This window comes from Cyprinodon variegatus, unplaced genomic scaffold (genome assembly GCF_000732505.1).
Source record: "Cyprinodon variegatus isolate N-32 unplaced genomic scaffold, C_variegatus-1.0 Scaffold365, whole genome shotgun sequence".
Lineage (NCBI taxonomy): Eukaryota > Metazoa > Chordata > Actinopteri > Cyprinodontiformes > Cyprinodontidae > Cyprinodon > Cyprinodon variegatus.
Genome location: NW_015150818.1, coordinates 531,204 through 550,753, shown reverse-complemented (window position 1 = coordinate 550,753; position 19,550 = coordinate 531,204). Strand labels below are relative to the sequence as shown.

General features: G+C 37.4%; 3 protein-coding genes across 8 annotated transcripts in view; 1 reads left to right on the top strand and 2 right to left on the bottom strand.

Moving 5' to 3' along the window:
• dok6 (docking protein 6) overlaps positions 1-3,482 on the top strand; it is a 37,802-nt gene extending 34,320 nt beyond the window's left edge. Inside the window, exons 7-8 of the mRNA XM_015386352.1 lie at positions 3-35; positions 2,363-3,482. Coding sequence (XP_015241838.1) covers positions 3-35; positions 2,363-2,520 — 191 coding nt within the window. The 3' untranslated portion in view covers positions 2,521-3,482. The remainder of the gene's footprint in view (positions 1-2; positions 36-2,362) is intronic.
• Positions 3,483-8,558: 5,076 nt separating this feature from the next.
• Positions 8,559-14,325, bottom strand: cd226 (CD226 molecule). Of its 4 annotated transcripts, none has more exons than XM_015386359.1 (6): positions 14,157-14,325; positions 12,440-12,763; positions 11,988-12,350; positions 11,576-11,678; positions 11,438-11,492; positions 8,559-9,837 (listed from the first exon to the last, which is right to left on the bottom strand). In XM_015386359.1, the coding sequence occupies exons 1-6, from the start codon at positions 14,293-14,295 to the stop codon at positions 9,685-9,687; spliced, it is 1,137 nt and encodes a 378-aa protein (XP_015241845.1). In that variant the 5' UTR covers positions 14,296-14,325; the 3' UTR covers positions 8,559-9,684. The 4 variants fall into 4 exon arrangements, with proteins under 4 accessions (XP_015241845.1, XP_015241849.1, XP_015241848.1 ...); XM_015386363.1 differs by having other exon boundaries at positions 8,559-9,128; XM_015386362.1 differs by having other exon boundaries at positions 8,559-8,799.
• A 379-nt stretch (positions 14,326-14,704) lies between these two features.
• Positions 14,705-19,550, bottom strand: part of rttn (rotatin) — a 50,439-nt gene continuing 45,593 nt past the window's right edge. For all 3 annotated transcript variants that reach the window (XM_015386356.1, XM_015386358.1, XM_015386357.1), the window contains exons 45-49: positions 19,298-19,488; positions 18,829-19,096; positions 16,589-16,692; positions 16,404-16,473; positions 14,705-14,913 (exon numbers count right to left, since the gene is read on the bottom strand). In XM_015386356.1, coding sequence (XP_015241842.1) covers positions 14,834-14,913; positions 16,404-16,473; positions 16,589-16,692; positions 18,829-19,096; positions 19,298-19,488 — 713 coding nt within the window. In that variant the 3' untranslated portion in view covers positions 14,705-14,833. The remainder of the gene's footprint in view (positions 14,914-16,403; positions 16,474-16,588; positions 16,693-18,828; positions 19,097-19,297; positions 19,489-19,550) is intronic.

Below are 19,550 nucleotides of genomic sequence, written 5' to 3'. Positions count from 1 at the left end.
AGGGAGGAGTGAAGAGGAAAGACTAACAGACAGAGGTGTGTATGCATGACTCACCTGCCGCCGAGCATCCCATTTCGCTCTGATCCTCACACCCACACCAGCCCCTCTGTGCCTCCTCCCACTATCCATTCCCTCCACTCACACAGGAAAATGCTTTTTCTGTGTTTTTCATTCTCACTTTCTCTTTCTCCTTCTGTTCATATCACCCCTTTCCCCACATGCTGCTTCCTTTTTTTATTTTTAACTAGAGCTCTCTCCCTGTAGCTCCGATACACACCCTGTCACTTGACACTGATTGCCAGCCTGACTGGGTCATGTTGTATATTCCAAGTCTCGGTTGGTCAGAGAGGCAATTCTAGAAAACACTCATACAACCACAAAATATGATGTATTGCAGTTTTATGCAACAGACCGACACATCAGCACTAGTTTAAAGTGGAAGGGAAACAATGCATAGTTTTATAAATTAGACCAAAAAAAAATCTGAAATCCCTGTACTGCTGCTTCCTAATACATTTTGTTGTAACAAACTGCATTGAACCTGCCTATAATTTAATTCAACTGTAAATGCATTTTGTTAGTGAAATATTCAGAGGTGCTTTATAGAGAAGATTTGATACCAAACATACAGAGAAACTCTGAACCCCACCAAGACATGGCAACCCACAAACTAAAATCACAGCAAAGGAGAGCATTTATCTGATAAGCAGCCAAGAGGTAAATCTGGAGGAGCTGCAGTGACCTATCGCTCAGGTACCAGAGTCTGTTAAAAGGATAACCTGTAATTCTGCACTCCAAATCTAGCTCTAGTTGCTAAGAGTTAGCCACAATTTAAAGCAAGACCTACAAGACCAGCGGAAATGACCAAATTGGAAGTTTTAAGCCTATATGCTGGAGAGAAAAAAAATATCACAATTAAAGAATAATTAAATTAGTAAAAAAGTATCAATCAAAGAGAACAAAACCACAGATAAAAGAAAGTCAAAATAAGTCCTATTTAAAATGTGATACTGTATAAGCCATAACACAACATACATGTGGGATAAGATCCTGTGGTCAGATGAGACTAAAACTATCAAATAAACATACAGAAAAAATTATAAGGTAAAGTGTTGGCAGCAGCATGATGTGCTGATCAGAGGTAATGGAGGTACAGTTGGAGATGAACAAGACGGAACATAAAGAAAACCTGTAAAAGGTGGTTTACTTTATAGCACCACAAAAACCCTCAACATGAAGCCAGAGCTGCCATAGAACGGTTAGATCAATCAATGTCATTCAATAACCTCGTCAAAGTCCAAAATCCAGTTGAGAATCTGACAATACTTGAAAATTGATTCAATTACAATCTTACTCCAAGCGATATGCTTTCTTCTTTCTTTACAGCTGATAAGATGTACATTTAACAACTGCAAAAATAAAAAAATGCAGAGAAAGGTGGTTCTGAAAACCAAATCACAATATCTAGATCTTTATGAAAGAAAAAAACGTAAATTTTTTTTTCCACTTCAAAGTTTTGCACCACTTAGTGTCGGTCTGTCACTTAAAACCTGACTAAAGCACAATGAGGTTTGTGGCTCTAAGTGACGACGTAAAGCGTTAGGGTGTGAATACCTGCGAGGCAGAGTGTGTTCTGATTCACTTCAAATCTGATCAGCACTTTCTTAAAGTTCTGGAAATGATCCTCTGGTCAATTTTGCCATCACAGCTCTGCGGGGAAAATAATAAAATGTTCATCTGTGAATCAAACTTCAATTAACCTCTGCAGGTGTATTGATTGAAAAAGTCTGCAATATTTTGAGGTGCAGCTATTTCTTTTGGCCGACTTTGTTAGCATACCGTACCATCACCTGGTCAAAGTTGATTAGAGTGTTTTGTTTGTTGTTATTGTTTTTTTTTTTTTTTTTGCACCTTCTGAAATATTGATCAGCAGCCACTTCCTCCTTGTTTTGGTGCACAATCAGCAACCTGCTGGCCACTTTATTCTCGACCCACCTCTGTGTGCACATTTCCAAACAGTACACTAATGTATTATTAATGCTCTAACGGTTAGACAAGAGCAGCCCTCTGCCCTCGAGTATCCATTACTCCCTCTCTGCATTTAGCTGATATGAACTGTGGAGCAAATTGGTCCAATTCATTTAAATTAAGGTGCAGAGGGAGACAGTAGGACAGAGAGATGTCAGCAGACAGGCTGACTGAGGGAAATAAAGCTGTGGAACTGATAAACAAATCAAACTTGCGGTACAAACCCAACTTATTTTAGTTATTCATTTTATTTATTCTGATATTGGTCTTGTTAAAGCAACAGTGGGGATTTCTTTTCAATGTAATCAAATGAGTTTTTCTTCCTCTCCAACAGGAGCTGGGCTCTCGATGACTTTAATCCCCCGAGCACAGACCTTCCCCAGTTTTCTGTCAGATGAGTCTGAGCAGGAGGAGAGGAGCCACCACCAAGAAGAGGCTCCGTCGCCCTCTAGTGGCTGTGAATCCAGTTGCAGCCTCAGACCGCTTCAATGACAGAGAGAAGCTTAAAGTGCTGTGGACATTAACCCATCACTGTAGAGGAGTCAGCTACCTGAATAGTGATACATGTAATATATCTGTAGAAACGGGAGAAGGATCAAGGCAGATTGTAAAGTGTTGCTGCAGAAGTAGCTCCCAAAAGTGCACCAAAAATCTTCTTACGTGTGATTTAAAGTGTTTTTTATGTTGCCATTGTTCGTTTAACCTCTGCATGAACTGCTACTTTTTAAACTTTTTTTTTTAAACAAAGCACTTGGAGAGAAGTAAAGAAAAAAAGTCACTTTCAGCTGAAGATGTGCTGTAAAACAGCTTTAAAAAGCTTTTGTTCTGAAGTTGATAAAATAACATCAGGCATAATCCAGTGAGCTGCTGCCTCAGCAGCCTCTTCAAGAGAAGCTCCACCAGTTTTGACACATATTTCTCCCCCACTAACCACCTCCCCATCAGCTTTGTCGCTAGAATGTGAAATCGATCAATGCCTTACACAAAAAACAGCTTGATGTCCGTGGAGCGATGAATCAGCTAAACTTCCCTAATCGGTTCCAACCAGCAAAAAAGAAAAAAAGAAAGTCATTCAGAAATGGGTTTTGGGGCGGACAGTGGTGTCAGAGATGATTAAAAGCACGGCCCTCCTGCAGCCTCTGCTTAAAGTTGCTGGCATTACTTTTCACTACATCAAATTGACTTTAACAACATCTGAGCTGTTCTGAAGTTCCTGCTGTCAGGATCGACTGATAAGCTGTTCATCAACAGGAAGGTAAAAGCGACCTGATGGGATGATGGGTAATAAAAACCAGGAATAAAACTCATATTTGGTCTCAATGACAAGCATGGAGAATGTTTCTTCAGCAGGAAAATATGACAAAAATGGGTGTTCTGTGGAGGTTCAGGAAATAATTCAGGCTGTTTCCTAACATGTCTAAGTTAAATCATTCTGAGGTCCCTGTCAGCAAAGCACAGAGAAGTAAATACATTTGATGTGGAAAAATCCAGGTTTTCCATGACTTTTTCATCATTTTAACATCCGAAGAAATTATCTCAAGAGTTTAATGTTATTTTGAACTGATCTGTTTTGTGCAGATTTGACTCATCACAATTTAGAGTGCAATGACCTGTTTGACATCCCTTTAATTTCAATATTAAATATAAACTGATACTTAGTTTTGCATGGGAGTAAAGTAAAAAGAAACATTAATGTTTTCAAAATGTTTTGCAACAAAGAAACATTATGGGATTTTTATTTTGGCCTACATGAAAAAATGTACTGCAGAAAATTCCTGTTGAACATCCCCCTTAATGTCTCTTAAGATAAAAATATGGCAGTCATGATGTAGAGATGCTTCACTGTGCTAGTCAATCACAATGCTAGTAAAAGTCACAGAGGTTTGTGCTTCTGACTTCATAAAATATTAGATCTATCCAACTTATTGTTTGATTTTGTGCTTAAATTAATGAGAGAACCCAGCAAATAATTTAAACTCGAAAAGACCAGGGTTCTAAACTGGGTTTGGTTTAGACCCAAAAAGCACAAAAAAAAATCCTAGGCCAGATGGAAGATAAGCAGTGGAGTAGCATCTCTCTATACAAATGGGAAGCCCTTTTTGTTTGTGATGTTTTAGGGTTTGTTGAACAAACAGATAATGTAATAAAGCCAAAATTAGGTAAAAATTTCCCTCTATAAGGAGCACGGTGTTATAAATAAAAAAGCTAGAAATTCAGGAAAACATTTTGTTGGAGAATAGAAGGGAAATTAAACAAAATAAGTATGAAAGCTGTAGAAATGTCTTTACTTACGGTACACAACTAACTCCTCCAATTCAAAATGCTCTGACAGAAAAATCCTTGTGCCATTCATGATTGGCCCGACCCTCTGCAGTGTCCTTGTCCTGACCTCTTTGCTTACGTTTTCTTTTTCTCTCGCCGTCATTACTGTCAAAGCCTCAAAAATGATGGTTAAAATCAAAATACAGAAAACATCTTTGATCCAAGAATGAAGTGACAGAAAGGCAGGACAGAGACAGAAAGCCTCAATTATGAATCTGTCTGTTCCTGCAGCTCCAACAGGGCTGTGGTACAAACACTTGTTAGTCTTTTGGTGTCTCAGTGCTATGGATCGGATCATTTATTAGAACTCGCACCAAATGCATGTGAAACAGAATCGGTCAGCAGGACTTATGTGCCCACTGTTTCTTCTATCAGGGGGTCATTAAAGAGAAATTATAGGTTAACAAGGCAGGGCTGCATATTGTTAAGATGCGTTTTCTTCCCCCATTGTTTATAGAAAAGAGCTTGTAATGGTCCTGAAATCAGAGGTCGAAGCAAAGTGCCTTAATTTGGAACTCTTCATGTGTTGTAAAGGTTAACGTCTGGTCTGTTATATGCCCCCTTTTTTTATTATTTTTTTTTCCACACTTGGAGAATTTAAACACAGGCTTCACGGTGGAACAGTGGGTAGCCCTGCAGCAAGAAGGTTCTGGGTTCTATTCCTGGCCCGGGGTCTTTCTGCATGGAGTTTGCATGTTCTCCCCGTGCATGTGCGGGTTCTCTCTGGGTACTCAGACTTCCTCCTATAGTCGAAAAAGATGACATTTAGGTTAAATGGCTTCTCTAAACTGTCCTTAGGTGTGAATGTTTGTGCATGGTTGTGTGTCTCTGTGTTGTCCTGCGACAGACTGGCGACCTGTTCACGGTGTGTACCTCGCCTCTCGGCCATAGACTGCTGGAGATAGCCACTGCAACCCTGACAAGGACTAAGCGAGAGAAAATGTATGGTTGGATAGAGTTAAGCACTGAGGATTTAGTGTTAATTTCATAGCAATGCTCATTGCAGCTGAGTCTTTACCAATTGCAGCGATCTAAACATAGTAACAGCACTTGAGCAGCAGCAGGGTTTCTCTTTGCTGGAAGATACTGGAGGGGCTGAAAGGCTTGCTTAAAGAAAGGCATAATGAGTCTGAGTTTTTCTGGTCTGTAAACTCGACTAATTTAACAGTCTGATTTAGTTTAATGGCCTCTGCAGAGAACAGTCCAGATTAAGAAAGCCCACCAAATACTCTGAAAGCCTTAACTAGTTTTGGGAACTTGTGCGTAGCATTTCTAATTTTTCCCATACAAATAGGATATTTCAGCAGGAGTGCCCTGATAGTTGGCAATAGGAGTCGGAAAGTCAGGGCAAAAGGACTATTACAGACATTAGCATTTAAAATGCCTGCAAGTCACATCAGCAGTGGGAAAATGTTCTTATTTAGACTGTTTTTTAGAAGTTATTTATTATTTATTTGACATTTAGTCAGTCATATATGTACCATCTTTTAGTCTTTGTGAAACAAGATGTTCCGTGTTGTTAATGCACACAAAATACCATGCAGAGCTGTGCTGTTTTATGGCCAAAGTGACCAAACACAGTATAAAAAAAGAAGAGTTTCCATCCAGAGTTTCACATAAATGAGAAACACCTTTGATTTATCCAAATCAAAGTTTGGAGTCAAGTAAATAGGTTGCTGCATTTAACTTCCACAGCTCACGATTAAGTGGGCCCCATGTGGACGGACCTACTTAGATTTATGAAAAAAAATAAAAATCTTACCAGAAAAAAAAAAAAAAACAGATCGGTACTCAATGTAACTCCTGGGTTGGTATTAAAAAAAAAATAGATAACCCTCAAAGCCATTGTCTTAAAGATTGAGAACTTTATATCTTTAGACAGTCTAAATGTAAAAACCAACTGAAACAATGGCAGCCACCTTGTTGCTGATGCTTATTGGTCTAGTGTCATCACAAGCTGATGCTCTGTCTCCAGTTATTATAAAGCACAGTGGTTTTGTCTCTTTTATGGTTCACAAACAGATTAGTATTCTTCCCTAGTTTTAGCTAAAATGTATTGCCTAAAATGTTGGTAAACTGTTTCTGAGAGTGGCATCATGTTTTCTGTGTCAGTAGCGAAATGGGATAGCAAGAAGGAACGTTAGAAGCGTAGCTAAAATACAGTAATGAGAATATTGTGTCTCCTTATTCTGTTGCATGAATCAAATGTATCTTAACAAAAAAAAAAAAAACATGACTCCACATGAAGAGAAAGACCCTAGTGCCTTTAAATGCTGACTACAGATGGCAACATCCAACCAAAGCAGGGTTTTGGTTCCAAGTTTGCAATTTTAACCTTACTTTGTTCTATATAAACAGAAAATTACTTTAGTAGTTGTTGAATACTCTGGAAATATGCTACCTGAATAGGATTACATTTACTGCTCCCTGTCCTCCATCACCAGAGCCTTCCAGGAGGTTAGACAGGGGGCTGGTATGAGATTCTCCTGATAAGCTATAGGAAGAAAAACTGCGTCACAAAAAAACATGAAAAAAGATGTCATGTAACTGATTTTATTTATACCATCAAGCCAACTGTATCACCTTTAAAAAGATGATAGCCAGCACTTCTTTAGTTTCCACACCTTAGCTGTCATTCTCACAATAAGAAACAAACTACCTAAAAAGCCTTTGTTAAGCCAGCTGACCAGTAGTGTGCAGCAAAGGGTAGGGAAGAGCTGCACTAAACTCCAAACAGCAGGACTCTGCTCACAAACTATTTATCTGATGTTAAATTAAAAATAATGTTTTTTCTTTTTTTTTTTCAAACCATAGAAACCACTTTAAAAAAAATTTCTGTATCATTCTTATGGCTACATGACGTACATAAGTGGAAAATATTTCCCCTGCTTTGTTCAGTAAAGTGGTTAAAAATAAAATGGTTTTCATTGACAATCAATTTAGGCTGCCAAGCAGCCTTTTCTAAGTTGCATTTCTTTTGTTCCTGATGTTTTATTTCTACAAATTTCCTCCTCAGTTACCTGGAGAATTACAAGCACATTTTATCTCTTTTCCTGCTTTTACAACTATTGATTTTATTTATTCTCTGAAAAGCATTTCACCTCATAGAGACGTGTTGAAAGCCACAGCTCTGAGGTAGTTGTCATGTTTTAGCTGCAGTGTGGTAAAATGTATGTGACATAGTCCTCTGCTTGGGGCCACTCTCACTGAATGAACTGGATTAATGCTCCAGCTGATTGTGCTCATCTGCCAGTTTGTTTAATGTATGCACTTGTTTGTAGAGATGTCCCTATGTTTCGTCTTTTCTGAGTTTATCTGTCAATAGCACTTTGATTACACTGGTGTAGGACTGCAATTTTGACAACTGTACATATGTAATGTTTTTGAAGAACATAAGAGGAATAAATTGAATGTTGATATCATAAGCATATTGTTTAAGGCTTTTGTACTTGAATATAGGAAGAGAAAAATAAACCCACTTAGTCCAATGCTTGGAATACTTTTATGAAAAGGAAGTAAGGTAGCAATCCAGTGTTGTTTTTAGTTAGGATTAGGAAGATGGGCACACAAGCCCTCATTCCTCCTAAATTAAAACTTTGTTAGGGACACAAAACTTATCTTAAACTTTATGTTTTAGTTCAAAATTTTTTGCATTTACTTTGAGAAAATAAAAAATAAAAATTGTCAAATCTACCATTTCTTATTTCTATTTGTACATTTATGGACAAAGTAAGGATTCACTTCATATTTTGGAGCATTAATTAAAATTTTATTTTTCATATGAACTATATTTAGAGAAAAGTATAGATCCTGTTCAAAAAGTATCGAAGTAACAGTTTGGAGCCTCTTATGACGGTATTGTAAAGAGTGTAACTGTATATTATGTTATTTTTGCAGTTTCTGTTTATTTTTCATTTCTCTTTGGATTGATTTTTTTTTCTCACACTCTACCAAAAACTAGCCTATTTTTTAAATGAATGAATTTTAAATTGAGATATTAAAAAAATAATAATCTACACAAATATAAAAAGGAAAAATATACCATTTTCTATCCAATGCTAAGAAGTTTTGTTAACCTGATGGTTTAAGGTTTCTTCTGAATGCCGCCTGTTTTTTTTGTTTTGTTTTTTTTTAACCATGAGGGATTTTCTTTTTTCAAACACTCCCACACCGCAACAGAGAGACACAGACATGGTTTTATATTTGTCATAAGGAGTCTTTATCAGTCATAAATATCAGTTTCAATACAGCTTGCAGGACAGAGATTCTCAAGTATCCTCACAATCAAATGTACTTTTACAGTTTCTTTACAAAGGTTGCAAAGAGAAAAAAAAAAAAAAAAAAAACACAACCCATGAACCCCAAACTGTAATGTCCCTTTCTGTTCCACATTTGTCTTGTATCCTAGCGGAATAGCCCTCTTATCCATTACTGCCTCTGCCTCCATCTCTATGGAGATAAATGAATTAAATTACACAAACAGCACAGAGTTTAATTTCACAGTAGCTGCCATAAAACCGCAAATATTGATTTACAAAAGCAAACTCATGAAGAAAAAAAAAGGAACAAATACCAAAGGGGAAAAACATTCGACAGTTCATCTTTATGTTTTGAAAAAGCAAAGGAGGTAAAAAAAAAAAAAAAAAAAAAAAAACTGTGTATATTCATCAAAAAGAAGTCAGAGAGAGTAAAAGATATAAACTGCAGCCCAGGATTTGTTAATTAGAGTTCAGCTTTCAGTCTGAGGGCGTGCTGTAACTAGAAGAGAGTCAGAAAGCCTGTTGGGGAGAAAAGCAGAAGTCTCAAGTGACGGTACATTGCTGAGCGACTGCTTTTCTTCTCCGTTAGATGATTAGACACTATTGTCAAGCTTTGAATGGAAACCAGGAGGGATGAAAGTGAAAAGAGGGCAATTACACAGGCTTTTGTCAATCGCTTTACTTGAAGGGGGTTAGGGAAGAGAAAAGAATGATTAGACAGGCTTTTGTCTTTCTCCTCTGCGTGATGGTTACTGTCAAATATTGTTTTGTGGAAAAAGCAAACATCCCCTCAACAATAATTACATAGTACATTTAATTAGGGGGAAGCAAGGCTGGTCCCAAACAGCCCCCGTCAGCTTTCTGACTCTGAGATGAGCACCGGCTTGTTAACTCATTTCAAACCGCCGTGTGAATATTAAACAGTGCCGGTGTGGATCCCTGCATCTGATTAAAAACTCAAATGGATAATTACAGTCTGCGCTTGCTGACATTTATTTATCCTCGCTCTGATGTACAGTGAATGGAGTGTGAATAGCTAAGAGCGCACTGACAGATGTAGGGAAAGCAACATGAGTTACAGCAAGCCTCTCCTTTTTTTGTCCCGAGGTTGATGTGTGGTTTGGAGCGAGCGAGCGGCCGGCAGGTTGGCATAGATGGGGAAGCTTTTAGTCTGTCTGGACTTCTTCACAATCCTGGGACACAGAGGGATGTTCTCATAGATGTTTGGCTGTGAGGAGGTAGTTGATGTTAGTAGAGTTTAAGATGTTAGACAGAACATGCTTGTTTTTTTTGTTTTTTTTTTATACCAGCAGTGCAGTTAATGGGTAAAAAGAAGAATACTTTGCAAATGTATACATGTTCCTCTATTTAGTGTCAGACTTAAAGATTTGTACAAAAACTGATAACATCTGAAGAAAGCGGCCTGCATCTATATTTAGTCGGTTTGATAAAGACTTGTAGAACCATCTTTTGTTGCTATAAGGGCATTTTTATAAATTTTTTAGGGGAGGGGTGTTATCTATTCATCTTTGAAACATTGCTGAAGCTCAGTCAGATTAGAGATAGCAATTGTGGAGTCTCAACCCAAATTCACAGATTTTGGTCCAGATCATCCCAATTTAACGTTTATTTTCTGATCTAAACTATTCAGTTGTAGCGCTGGCTGTTTGTTAAAGGTATAGTGGAGGATTTTCGCAAATTTTTTGAAAAGACCCGCCCCCTTTCAAAAGAAAAAAAAAACACTTGCATAATTCTCTACCCGCTCCCGAGAGGGAACGCCTATTAAACGCATGTGAGAGCCCAAAAAAAGAAGATTTGCAATTTTTCCACTATATCAGACTCACCACCAGTAAGTGAGAAGTGAAAAATGTAGACGAGCACATAGGACGGCCTTACATAAACATATCACCAGAATGATTGACAATTAGGAGGACCACTTATGTTGATGATCCACCCTGAAGACAACATCCTCCACTATACCTTTAAGATTCTGAAGGGTCTTCAAATCTTTTCCAGACTCTGATAGATGTTTTCCACCCCATATTTTCCTGTATTGAACTCCATCCATCTCCTAACAAGCTCTGATCAGCTTTCCTGATTGTGAGGAAGAACATCTCAAAGCAAAAAATAATCTAAAAATGAGTAAAAATATCTTAAGAAAAGTGTATTTTAATTTAAGTAGGGGAATAAGATGATCTGTTAATGGAATGAGTATTTTTACCTTTAATTAGACATTATTTATTCTAAATAAGAGACTGCAGTTGTTGTTTTTTTATTTTAAATGTAAATAGTCTTATTTCATTAGCAAAGGGTCTTACTTACATGCTGAAATCAAGACAAAATATATTTATATTTTTGAAGCATCCATACAGCATGATGGTACACACCTATCTATTGTTTCTTTTTGTTACTTGGGGACTTTCTAAGGCAGTGCGTTGTACTTTATTTGAGCATTTTGTGCAGGAACAGAGAATTATGATCTCTTTACTGAAGGCAAAAGAACTTTACATTGAGTAAAATATATTTATCTGCACCAGCAGGGTAAGTACAGGCATTCAAGGGGCTGAAAACATATGCACACAACACTATTATTCCCGTGTGGTTAAATTAACCAAACTTTTTTTTTTTTTTTTTAAACCCTCTAACAAAGGCTCACTTCAGACTGCACCACTCGGGATGGTGATCAGTTTGGGTGTGCAGCTGAAACGTTAGTTGTAAAGTCGAACAGCTTTGTAGTTCAGCGCATTTCTAATGAGAAGGTTGGGGAGAGCTTTGAAAGAGTCGAGCGTAAAGAAAAGAGTTGATAGGATGAATAAACTCATGCCTACCTGTCTCTGACTGGGGTGCAGCTTGACTCGGTACTCCTTCCTTCGTTTTTTTTTCCTGGGATGATTAGCAGATAAAATGTTAAATTTATAACCCTGAAAGACCACGTATAAAAACAAGATTTCCTTTATGAGCTATACCTGCGCCTCAACCCAAGTATGAGAAAGGAGATGATTAGAACAAGCCCAGCAGCTCCAGCTCCAAGGTAAATATACATCATGTATAGGGAGAGGCTGAATCCAGCTGCAATGAGATGAAAAATATGGATTTAATATGAAATATATGGAAAAGATATTCTACATGGGTTTTCCATATCTAAAGACCACAAAATATTTTCTAAGACAGATTTATCTTAACCAGACCAACAGCAAATGTATGTTCCACCACGTTTGAGCTCCTCTAAGCACATCACTACTTGGAGCAGGTGTTTGTGGTTTTCACAGTTCTGACTGTATCTGTTTCACTGTATAGGTTGCAGCACACTTTGCACCAGAAAAGATTCATTCGCTTTGTGGACATCAGAGATCATATCCTGTGTGTTGCTTTGTGTACCTGGAGGAGCTACTGTGAGCTGTACAATGGTGTTCTGGATCCCCCTGTCGGTTTTATAGGAGCAGCGATAGAAACCGTCGTCTTCTGATGTAACATTAGTCAGAATCACATTAATATCCAGGCTTTCTGTGCAGTCCATCATTCCGGTGATTTCTACACCCTGATCAACCATCTTACACTCCCCGACAGTTAACCAACGCTTGCCGAACATCAGTTTCTCCAAATAAGCCATGTAGACTGTACTGTTTTGTGGTTTATTGCAGCTGATGGTCAAGTTGCTGCTGTGCTCAGCTACGAGCTGTGAGTCTACTTGGAAGGTTTCTAGGGTCGGGGCCTCAGTGACGTTATCTTCTGGTGGCTCATCTGCAAGAAGAAAGCAACAACCTCCAAATTAAAACATCAAAATAAGATTCATATTTATTTTTACGCCGAGATCTAAGCTTGGAATTTACCCAAATCCTCCACCCAAATGTCCCTGGTCCAGGATCCATGAGGGAAAGTATGGACAGAACAGTGATAGAGCCCAATATCCTGATGGGTGACATTCTTTAAGGAAATGCTCCCATCCATAGGTGTCACCTTGAGGAACTCTACCCTCTCTATGTACTGGTGATGCAAGGAGACTCCATGCTTTGGACTGTAAACAGCAAAGGGATTTTTCTGTGGCACTTTGGTCCATGACACCATGCTGAGCTGGCCATCCCAAGGACACAAGCAATCCAGCACCATTCCTTCCTCCAGCCGTACTGTTTCCCCGTTTGTCTGCTGGACAGCACCTAGAGAGAGTTTTACCGTTACCATTTTAATCATAATACAACATGCTGCAGATGTGACTGAAAATGTTTTCTTCTTGCATTTGTTAGATCCTGTTGACATACATCTCTATGAAACACTTAAGTTTAGTAGGCTTTTGTTAAAAACAAATTAATCTAATGCAACATGTAGAGACAGACAGGGGCAGCATTCCTTATTTAAACCTTTCTCCAGACTATCTCCTCCCTTATACTGACAAAATACTTTAAGAATTAGTTTTGAGTAATCCCAATACTTTAATTTCTAACAACAACTCAAATATGATTTACTTTTGGTATTGTAGCTTTCATTTTTTTCTCCAGATAGTAATTTCATAAGCTGACATCTCACCGCCCGATGTTTTTCTTGGACAAAGATTGCTTGTTTCCTGCCAGGCCAACCTCCAAAAGTCTACGCTTAATTATGTGTATAGAAATTGTTGTACCTGACTGCAGCCATTCCTAAGCAAGCTCTGCACTGGTGGAAACCACAGCCCTGCTCCATCACTCCTGGAAGTTCCAGAGAATTCAAGGGATTGTTGATTTGCCTAAAGCTTACTTACTGAAAAAGTTCTTTTGATACTAAGTCCTACTGATATTTATCGTCTACAAAGTTAAGCGATATAATCAAAGAAAGACTGGATTTAGACATCTGAAGCACTGCAGCTGACAGTGCTTCCAGGTCATTTTGTGGCAGGACAGCATAAAAGACGGAACAAATATGGTTTTGGTAAAGAAATTAATTGATTTGGATTTAAGTGATTCATCTGATCAGTTTTTAAAGCAAGCTGGATAATAAAGCAGTAAAAAGTGACGCAGAATATATAGTAGAAAAAACAAACACTCTCCATCTGTTCTAAAAACCTTTAAAGGCTTGGAAATCTATAAAAACAAAAATGTTCTTTTAAGGGAATTGTCTAGAGGTTTCCATTCCAACAAAATAATACAAAAAAGGGGAGTTTTCTGAACTTCCTTAACTTGGATCGCATCAAAGCTTATTCTTAACGACTAATTTAAATATCTATGTACAAACATAACCTATAGGTGTGAAAGTAAAGCCTCCAGACTTGTTTTTAATCTAACATTTAAACCGTTTTAATGAGAGCAGATTTTCAACTGAGAGATATTTAAAGTTTAGAATTAAGAATGCTTTGATTCAATCTATAAAATAAAGGATTTTTATTGTATTTAGCTTTCAAATACAAAAATGCGACATCACATATAAAGACTGAATGTTTTGAAATAAACAAAAGACAATAAGACTTCGCTTTAATGAACAAAGTTTTTTACAAAAAAAGAAGAAATACAAAAAAAAAAAGGATTATTTATAAAAAAAAATACATCCATACAGTCATAAATATATACCAAAAGTCGATACCTTTAAGAAAAGGGAGGAAGAGGAGTACCACGAAGTACCAGTAGTCCTTTTGTACAGCCTCCATGTTGCCCCACCGAAGGAGAATGAAAGTGGCATTGATGAGACGAGTGCAGAGGCGCCTGAGCTGCACTTCCTCCATCGCTGCTTACAGAGAGGCACTTAAGTAACAGGGGCACAATTCATGGTGTTCCACTGTTGGCTGGCTCCAAACAGAGGGCCTCTTTATCACTGGGATTGGGAGTGGATGGCAAACCTACGACATCATCCTTCATGTTGGGGTTTCTAATGAAGTTTGTCCTCCATGAAAATAACACGTAAAACTCCTTCTCTGATCAGTTACACATAACATAAATGTAATAAGCATGACTACATCAATAACAGGTCGCTTCAGTTTTAATCTTAATCCTAAATATTTGTGTTTCCTTGAAATGTGAGGTTCTATCATCTAATAATGTTTTTCTGCTATTGATTTAAAAGAAACAGCGGTGGTTTGGTTTGGATCAGCTGCAGAATGTCACTTCAACCACAAAGGAAGAGTTTAAAGCCACATGTACCCAGTTTCTGAAAGACGAGACCATGCACAGAAAAAAAGGTCGACCTAACTTTAATAACCAAATGCCAGCTGATAAATAACAAAACATGATGAAAAACTACACAAACAAAAAAGTCTATTTCGATCAACTGTTTAGCAACTGTGAAATATGATCCAGGCACTTCTGCAGGTGGGAACCCAAAGGTTCCTGCTTCTTCTCTGCATCTATAAAACAGAGAATAAAAAATATTAAAAACAGACCAGAAAACTAATTACATTAAAAAAAAAAAAAAGTGGTTACATGACGGTCATTTCAAAATAAAAGATTTGAGATGTGCCAATATTTTTTGACATGGGAGAGCAGCTGGAAGACATGGGACAAAGGTCAAGAGGTCAAGATTTTAACCTATGAAGCTGCATTGAGGACTAAGTAAGACCTTCATTCATTGGTTGTGTGCTTTTATTCCTGCGCCACCGCCGTGCCCCCATTTTATGTTAAGTAAAAAATAACCTTAATTAGCTGTAATTTAAGTTGTGTTTTATTATAGACCTAAATAAGAAAAAAATAACTAATCATTTTGTCATTATCTGATACCTTAGTTTGCACTAACATGCTACATACATACACATAACATCACTGCCCATAAACACATGGAAAAAATTCTTGGTACCTCTCATTTAATGAAAGAAGAAGATACAATAGTACAAGAAATAACTTGAATCTAACAAAAAATACTGATAAGTAAAAGTTCTATGAAAATAAAAGTCAATTTTGGCTGAAACTACAGATGCTGTGATCTTACACTGATATTCCTTGAGCTTGAAGTTTAACCTCCATTTCTTAAAAAGTTTTTCTGGAATCTTTTGTTTTCATTCATATTATCTGTATCTGATTTGTCAATCTTCCTCCTACAGATAGACCCAGGGAGGTCGGCTACAATCCCATTGTTCTTACATTTCTGTATGATATTCGCAGCTGTAGTCACAGGAAGATCAAGGTCTTATACAGTAGCCTTTACCTTTAATATGTGTCTATGATTTTCTTTCTAATCTGCTGAGACAACTCTTCCATTTCTCTGGTCTGAATAAAAGATTGTAGACTCCTGTGGTGCTAATGAGTAGACACATCATGACTTACGATGTTACTTTGGTCACATTATTTTCAGTCTTTTCTAGGGGGTACCATTATTTGTTGTCCAGGCCTGTTTCTAAAGATTTTTTTTTATTCTATTGAAGCATGGTTGAAAAGCAATCTCAGACTTTCATGCGTTCATTTTCATGAATTTGTGTTTATTCATTATTACTTTTGTCAGATTCAAGTTATTTCTTTTAACATTGTGGGTTTTTCTTTCACTAGATTTAAGGTGTGCATAAGGAACAGTGCCTCCTACTTACAGGATGGTGACAGAATTAAATGTCTAGTAGGAGGAAATGGGGGAATTTTTTGTTTTTTTCTTTTGTAAAAAAAAAATACAATCATATAGAAATTGGAAAGGGGGATTTAAGCCAAATTTTAATTAATATTCCTGTTTAAACCACAAAAAGGCTTTCATGTTTTCATGTTGCAATGTAAAATCAGATAAGCACTTAATTTAAACTTTTCATTATGGACTCAAATGAAAGCATCCAATTTCTAAAATATGGAAGGGCTGTTCATTGAACATGTGTGTGGAAACCGAGATGCTTGGTGTTTTTAAAGTGAGAACATTGCATGCCTTGCTTGAAGATGGTGAGGGCCTCCTGGATTTTTAATCGAACGGATGGACATTTCAGGGCAGCCTTCGCCTTACAAGAGAAAAAACAAAAACACAAAGAACATAAAAATGTTACGTTCTTAGGTTGTGTTGAAAACATCAAATCAAACCTTAATCTGAGTGTGAGTGTGTGTTAGTGTTTGTACCCTCTGATTGTTGTGCAGTAAAGCCCACAGTGCAGAAGCTCCTATACAGCAGGTTTCTATCTCTTTACTGTCCAAACAAGACAATAAAACTTTCATGGCTTTATCTGGAAAACAAACGTACACAGAAAATATACATGATCAGTAATTTTCAAAAAATCTATTAACTAATATAAATGATTGTTTTAAAATTATTTCATCATCATGCGGTTTGATTAAATAGAAACTTATACAGCAAAAAACTGTAATTAAATAAAGTTCAATACAGTTACTGAAACACCCTAACAATTTTAAATAGAGAAGAAGGATTTCAGCACACGGTCACAATAGGGGTCTCAGTTTCCTAGAATTGCTCAATAAAAACCACAGCTTGCACAGAAAACATTAATCCTTCCACAGGAAACAGAACGGTGGTCATATGACAGTTTCCACACACCTAGGCCTTGAACTACCACCTGCAGTGTACTTTGTGTGTGCGACAGAGGCACACCTACACAGTTTTTCAGTCTCAGCAGCTTCCTCTGCTTTCATTTCGTCTTAGTCGAAGATTATTTCACCTTTGAAAAGCTGAAACGCCAGCAACAACCTGCCTAAGTCAAACTAACCTTGAATACAACTGAAACCAAATCAGGTGCTTTGTAAACCCAATTTTGTATTTTGTTGTTTTTTATTGCTCTCAAAATAATCTGTCCATTGCTTTCTAGCTTATTAATTACTTTAGAAATTGATGGGAACAGCCTAATGTGGCAATGATTTGTCATAAGATGAGAAAATGTGCTTTTAGTTAGGAAATATATGTTAGATTCAGAGGAAACCTATTATCAATTATAATGTTTAAAAAATATTTTATTAAGTTGAACATTCAACAGTGCCTAAAAATCATTACACCCCCTTAAATGTTTTCAAACATTTTTAGCAAGACAATGTTTATTACCTTCAAGTATTACAGCCCAGTTCAATACTTTTTGAAACCACCTTTGTGTTCAGTTACGGTTGCATATCTTTTCACGCATGCTTTACCCCAAGAATGAAAGTCTAGAGCTTTAATTTTTGAGTTTTTTTTTATTGGGTTTAATTCTGGACTTTGACTGGACCGTCCTAACTTCAGGCTACATGTACATCTAAACCAAGAGCAAAAACATTTGTCAGATGCCTGCATTTTTTGCATGTTTTAGATGAGTTACTGGTCTTACGCTGATGTATCAGCGAATGGTATTTCAACCTTCTGCAGAACAAGATCACAAGTTGAGGAGCTAATTCAGCTACAGGAAGTGGTCAGGTTAGATCAGAAACAAAATGTGAGATCATTTCTTTTTAAAGCTATAGTTGGCCACTGCTATTTAGATTTACATTGTACTACTGGCTGGATGTTTTGGGTCACTGTCCTGCTGACAGACAAACCAATCAAACAATTCTCAGGCCTTCTCATGAAAGGCAGCCCAGAGTAATGAACAAGATGAGATTGTAAAGGAAAAAAAAAAAAACTAATTTGACCAGAAGGCCTTTTCTCCACACTGATGTGTTCCTTACATAACTTTTGACAAATTCTAAGCAGAATCTAGCATCTAATGAGGTTCTTTCTTCTTCCTAAATATATGGAGTGTAAAACTAATAGCTACCCTGTGATCTAACTGTTCCACCCAAGCTGTGGATCTCAGCAGCTACAGCAGATTGACTGAAGCACCTCTTGGCTGTTTCTCCTGTTAATGTTTTTCCTTCCCTTGCCAGTAGGTTTAGGTGGATGTCAATGTCTTACTATGGTTTGTTCACTAATCCTCTCAAATAAATCTCTTGAGGCTTTTAAAGAGCAGCTGTATTTCTACTGCCTTTAAACTACACAGAATATTTTTAACTGGGTGATTTTTTTTAAAGCATTTGCTTTAATGATGTCATTTTAATAGGATAGAAATACAAATGCAATTTTAAGAGATTTTTTTTTTTTTGAAAAAAATATGCTTTTTTTTTGTTTTCAGTTGTTGATCAAAACACAATAAAATACACCGATGTTTCATGTTACATTGCAAAAATGGGGAAAGTTTTAAGTAAAGCACTGTAAACTGTTACTCATATTACTTCTTACAGATGAACAGGAGATTGTTTCAACTTTAAGGCATTGAATCAGATTTCTAAGCAAATATTCTGGCAGTTATAAAAAAACACTAAAAGAGGAACCTTAAAAATCACCAAATATCTTTTAACCCACTGAATAAAGATTCAGTTCAAACCCATCTTCAGTGTCATACCATTGGCCATGATGTGTGATTTGTTGGCAGGGCTGAAGCAGAGGTTGTGAAGGGTGAGCAGCGCATGCTGCCGGTGTGGTGCCAATTCTGCTAGCAGTTCCAGGATTCCGGTTACTTTCAGAATACTCTGCTGCCCATCCTCTGTGGAGGACAGGCTGACCAGGAGCCTCAGCCACTGGTTCAGGAGGTTTCCACCGCTACCGACCGATGTGGCCTTGGCACCAGCCTTATGGGAAGGCACTAACAGGAAGCTCTGAAGGAAATTATTCTGAGAATCACAGAAAATGATCACAGAGGAGGCAGCTTACAATTTTAGCAACACGAAAAACAAATAATTAAGCCTTGCTTTCAGAAATCATTTAAGCTGTTATTAAAACAAACACTTTTGTTGTAAAGTATAGTTGTACAGGTTGTACAACTATACTTTACATTAAAGTGGTAAAAAAATGAGTCCTTCATCTTTTCGTACCTTTTGCAGGGCGCACCTACAGTCCCGTGACACAGCCAGGTTAGTAAGTAGAGAGAAGCAAAGATTCTGGATGGGGCTGTTGTCTGGGGCAAGAGAGGTCAGCTTCATCACTGAATTCATCAGAGACGTGTTGGAAGAGCCTTTAGATCCTGGCGCCCCACTGAGGCTACTGCCACACAAGGAGCTGCATGCTGGGAACAGAGATAAAAAGTTTTCGGATTTAGAAAACAGGACACATTCAGCCATCTGTACC

Bases quoted from the DNA above. Each gene is read 5' to 3' on its own strand.
- cd226 (XM_015386359.1), bottom strand. From the start codon at position 14,295: ATGGAGGAAGTGCAGCTCAGGCGCCTCTGCACTCGTCTCATCAATGCC. The intron at 12,351-12,439 runs GTAAATTCCAAG...TTCTTCTTGCAG, and splicing joins CATTTGGGTGGAGGATTTGG to ATGAGCCACCAGAAGATAAC. The intron at 11,493-11,575 runs GTATAGCTCATA...TAATCATCCCAG, and splicing joins ATACTTGGGTTGAGGCGCAG to GAAAAAAAAACGAAGGAAGG.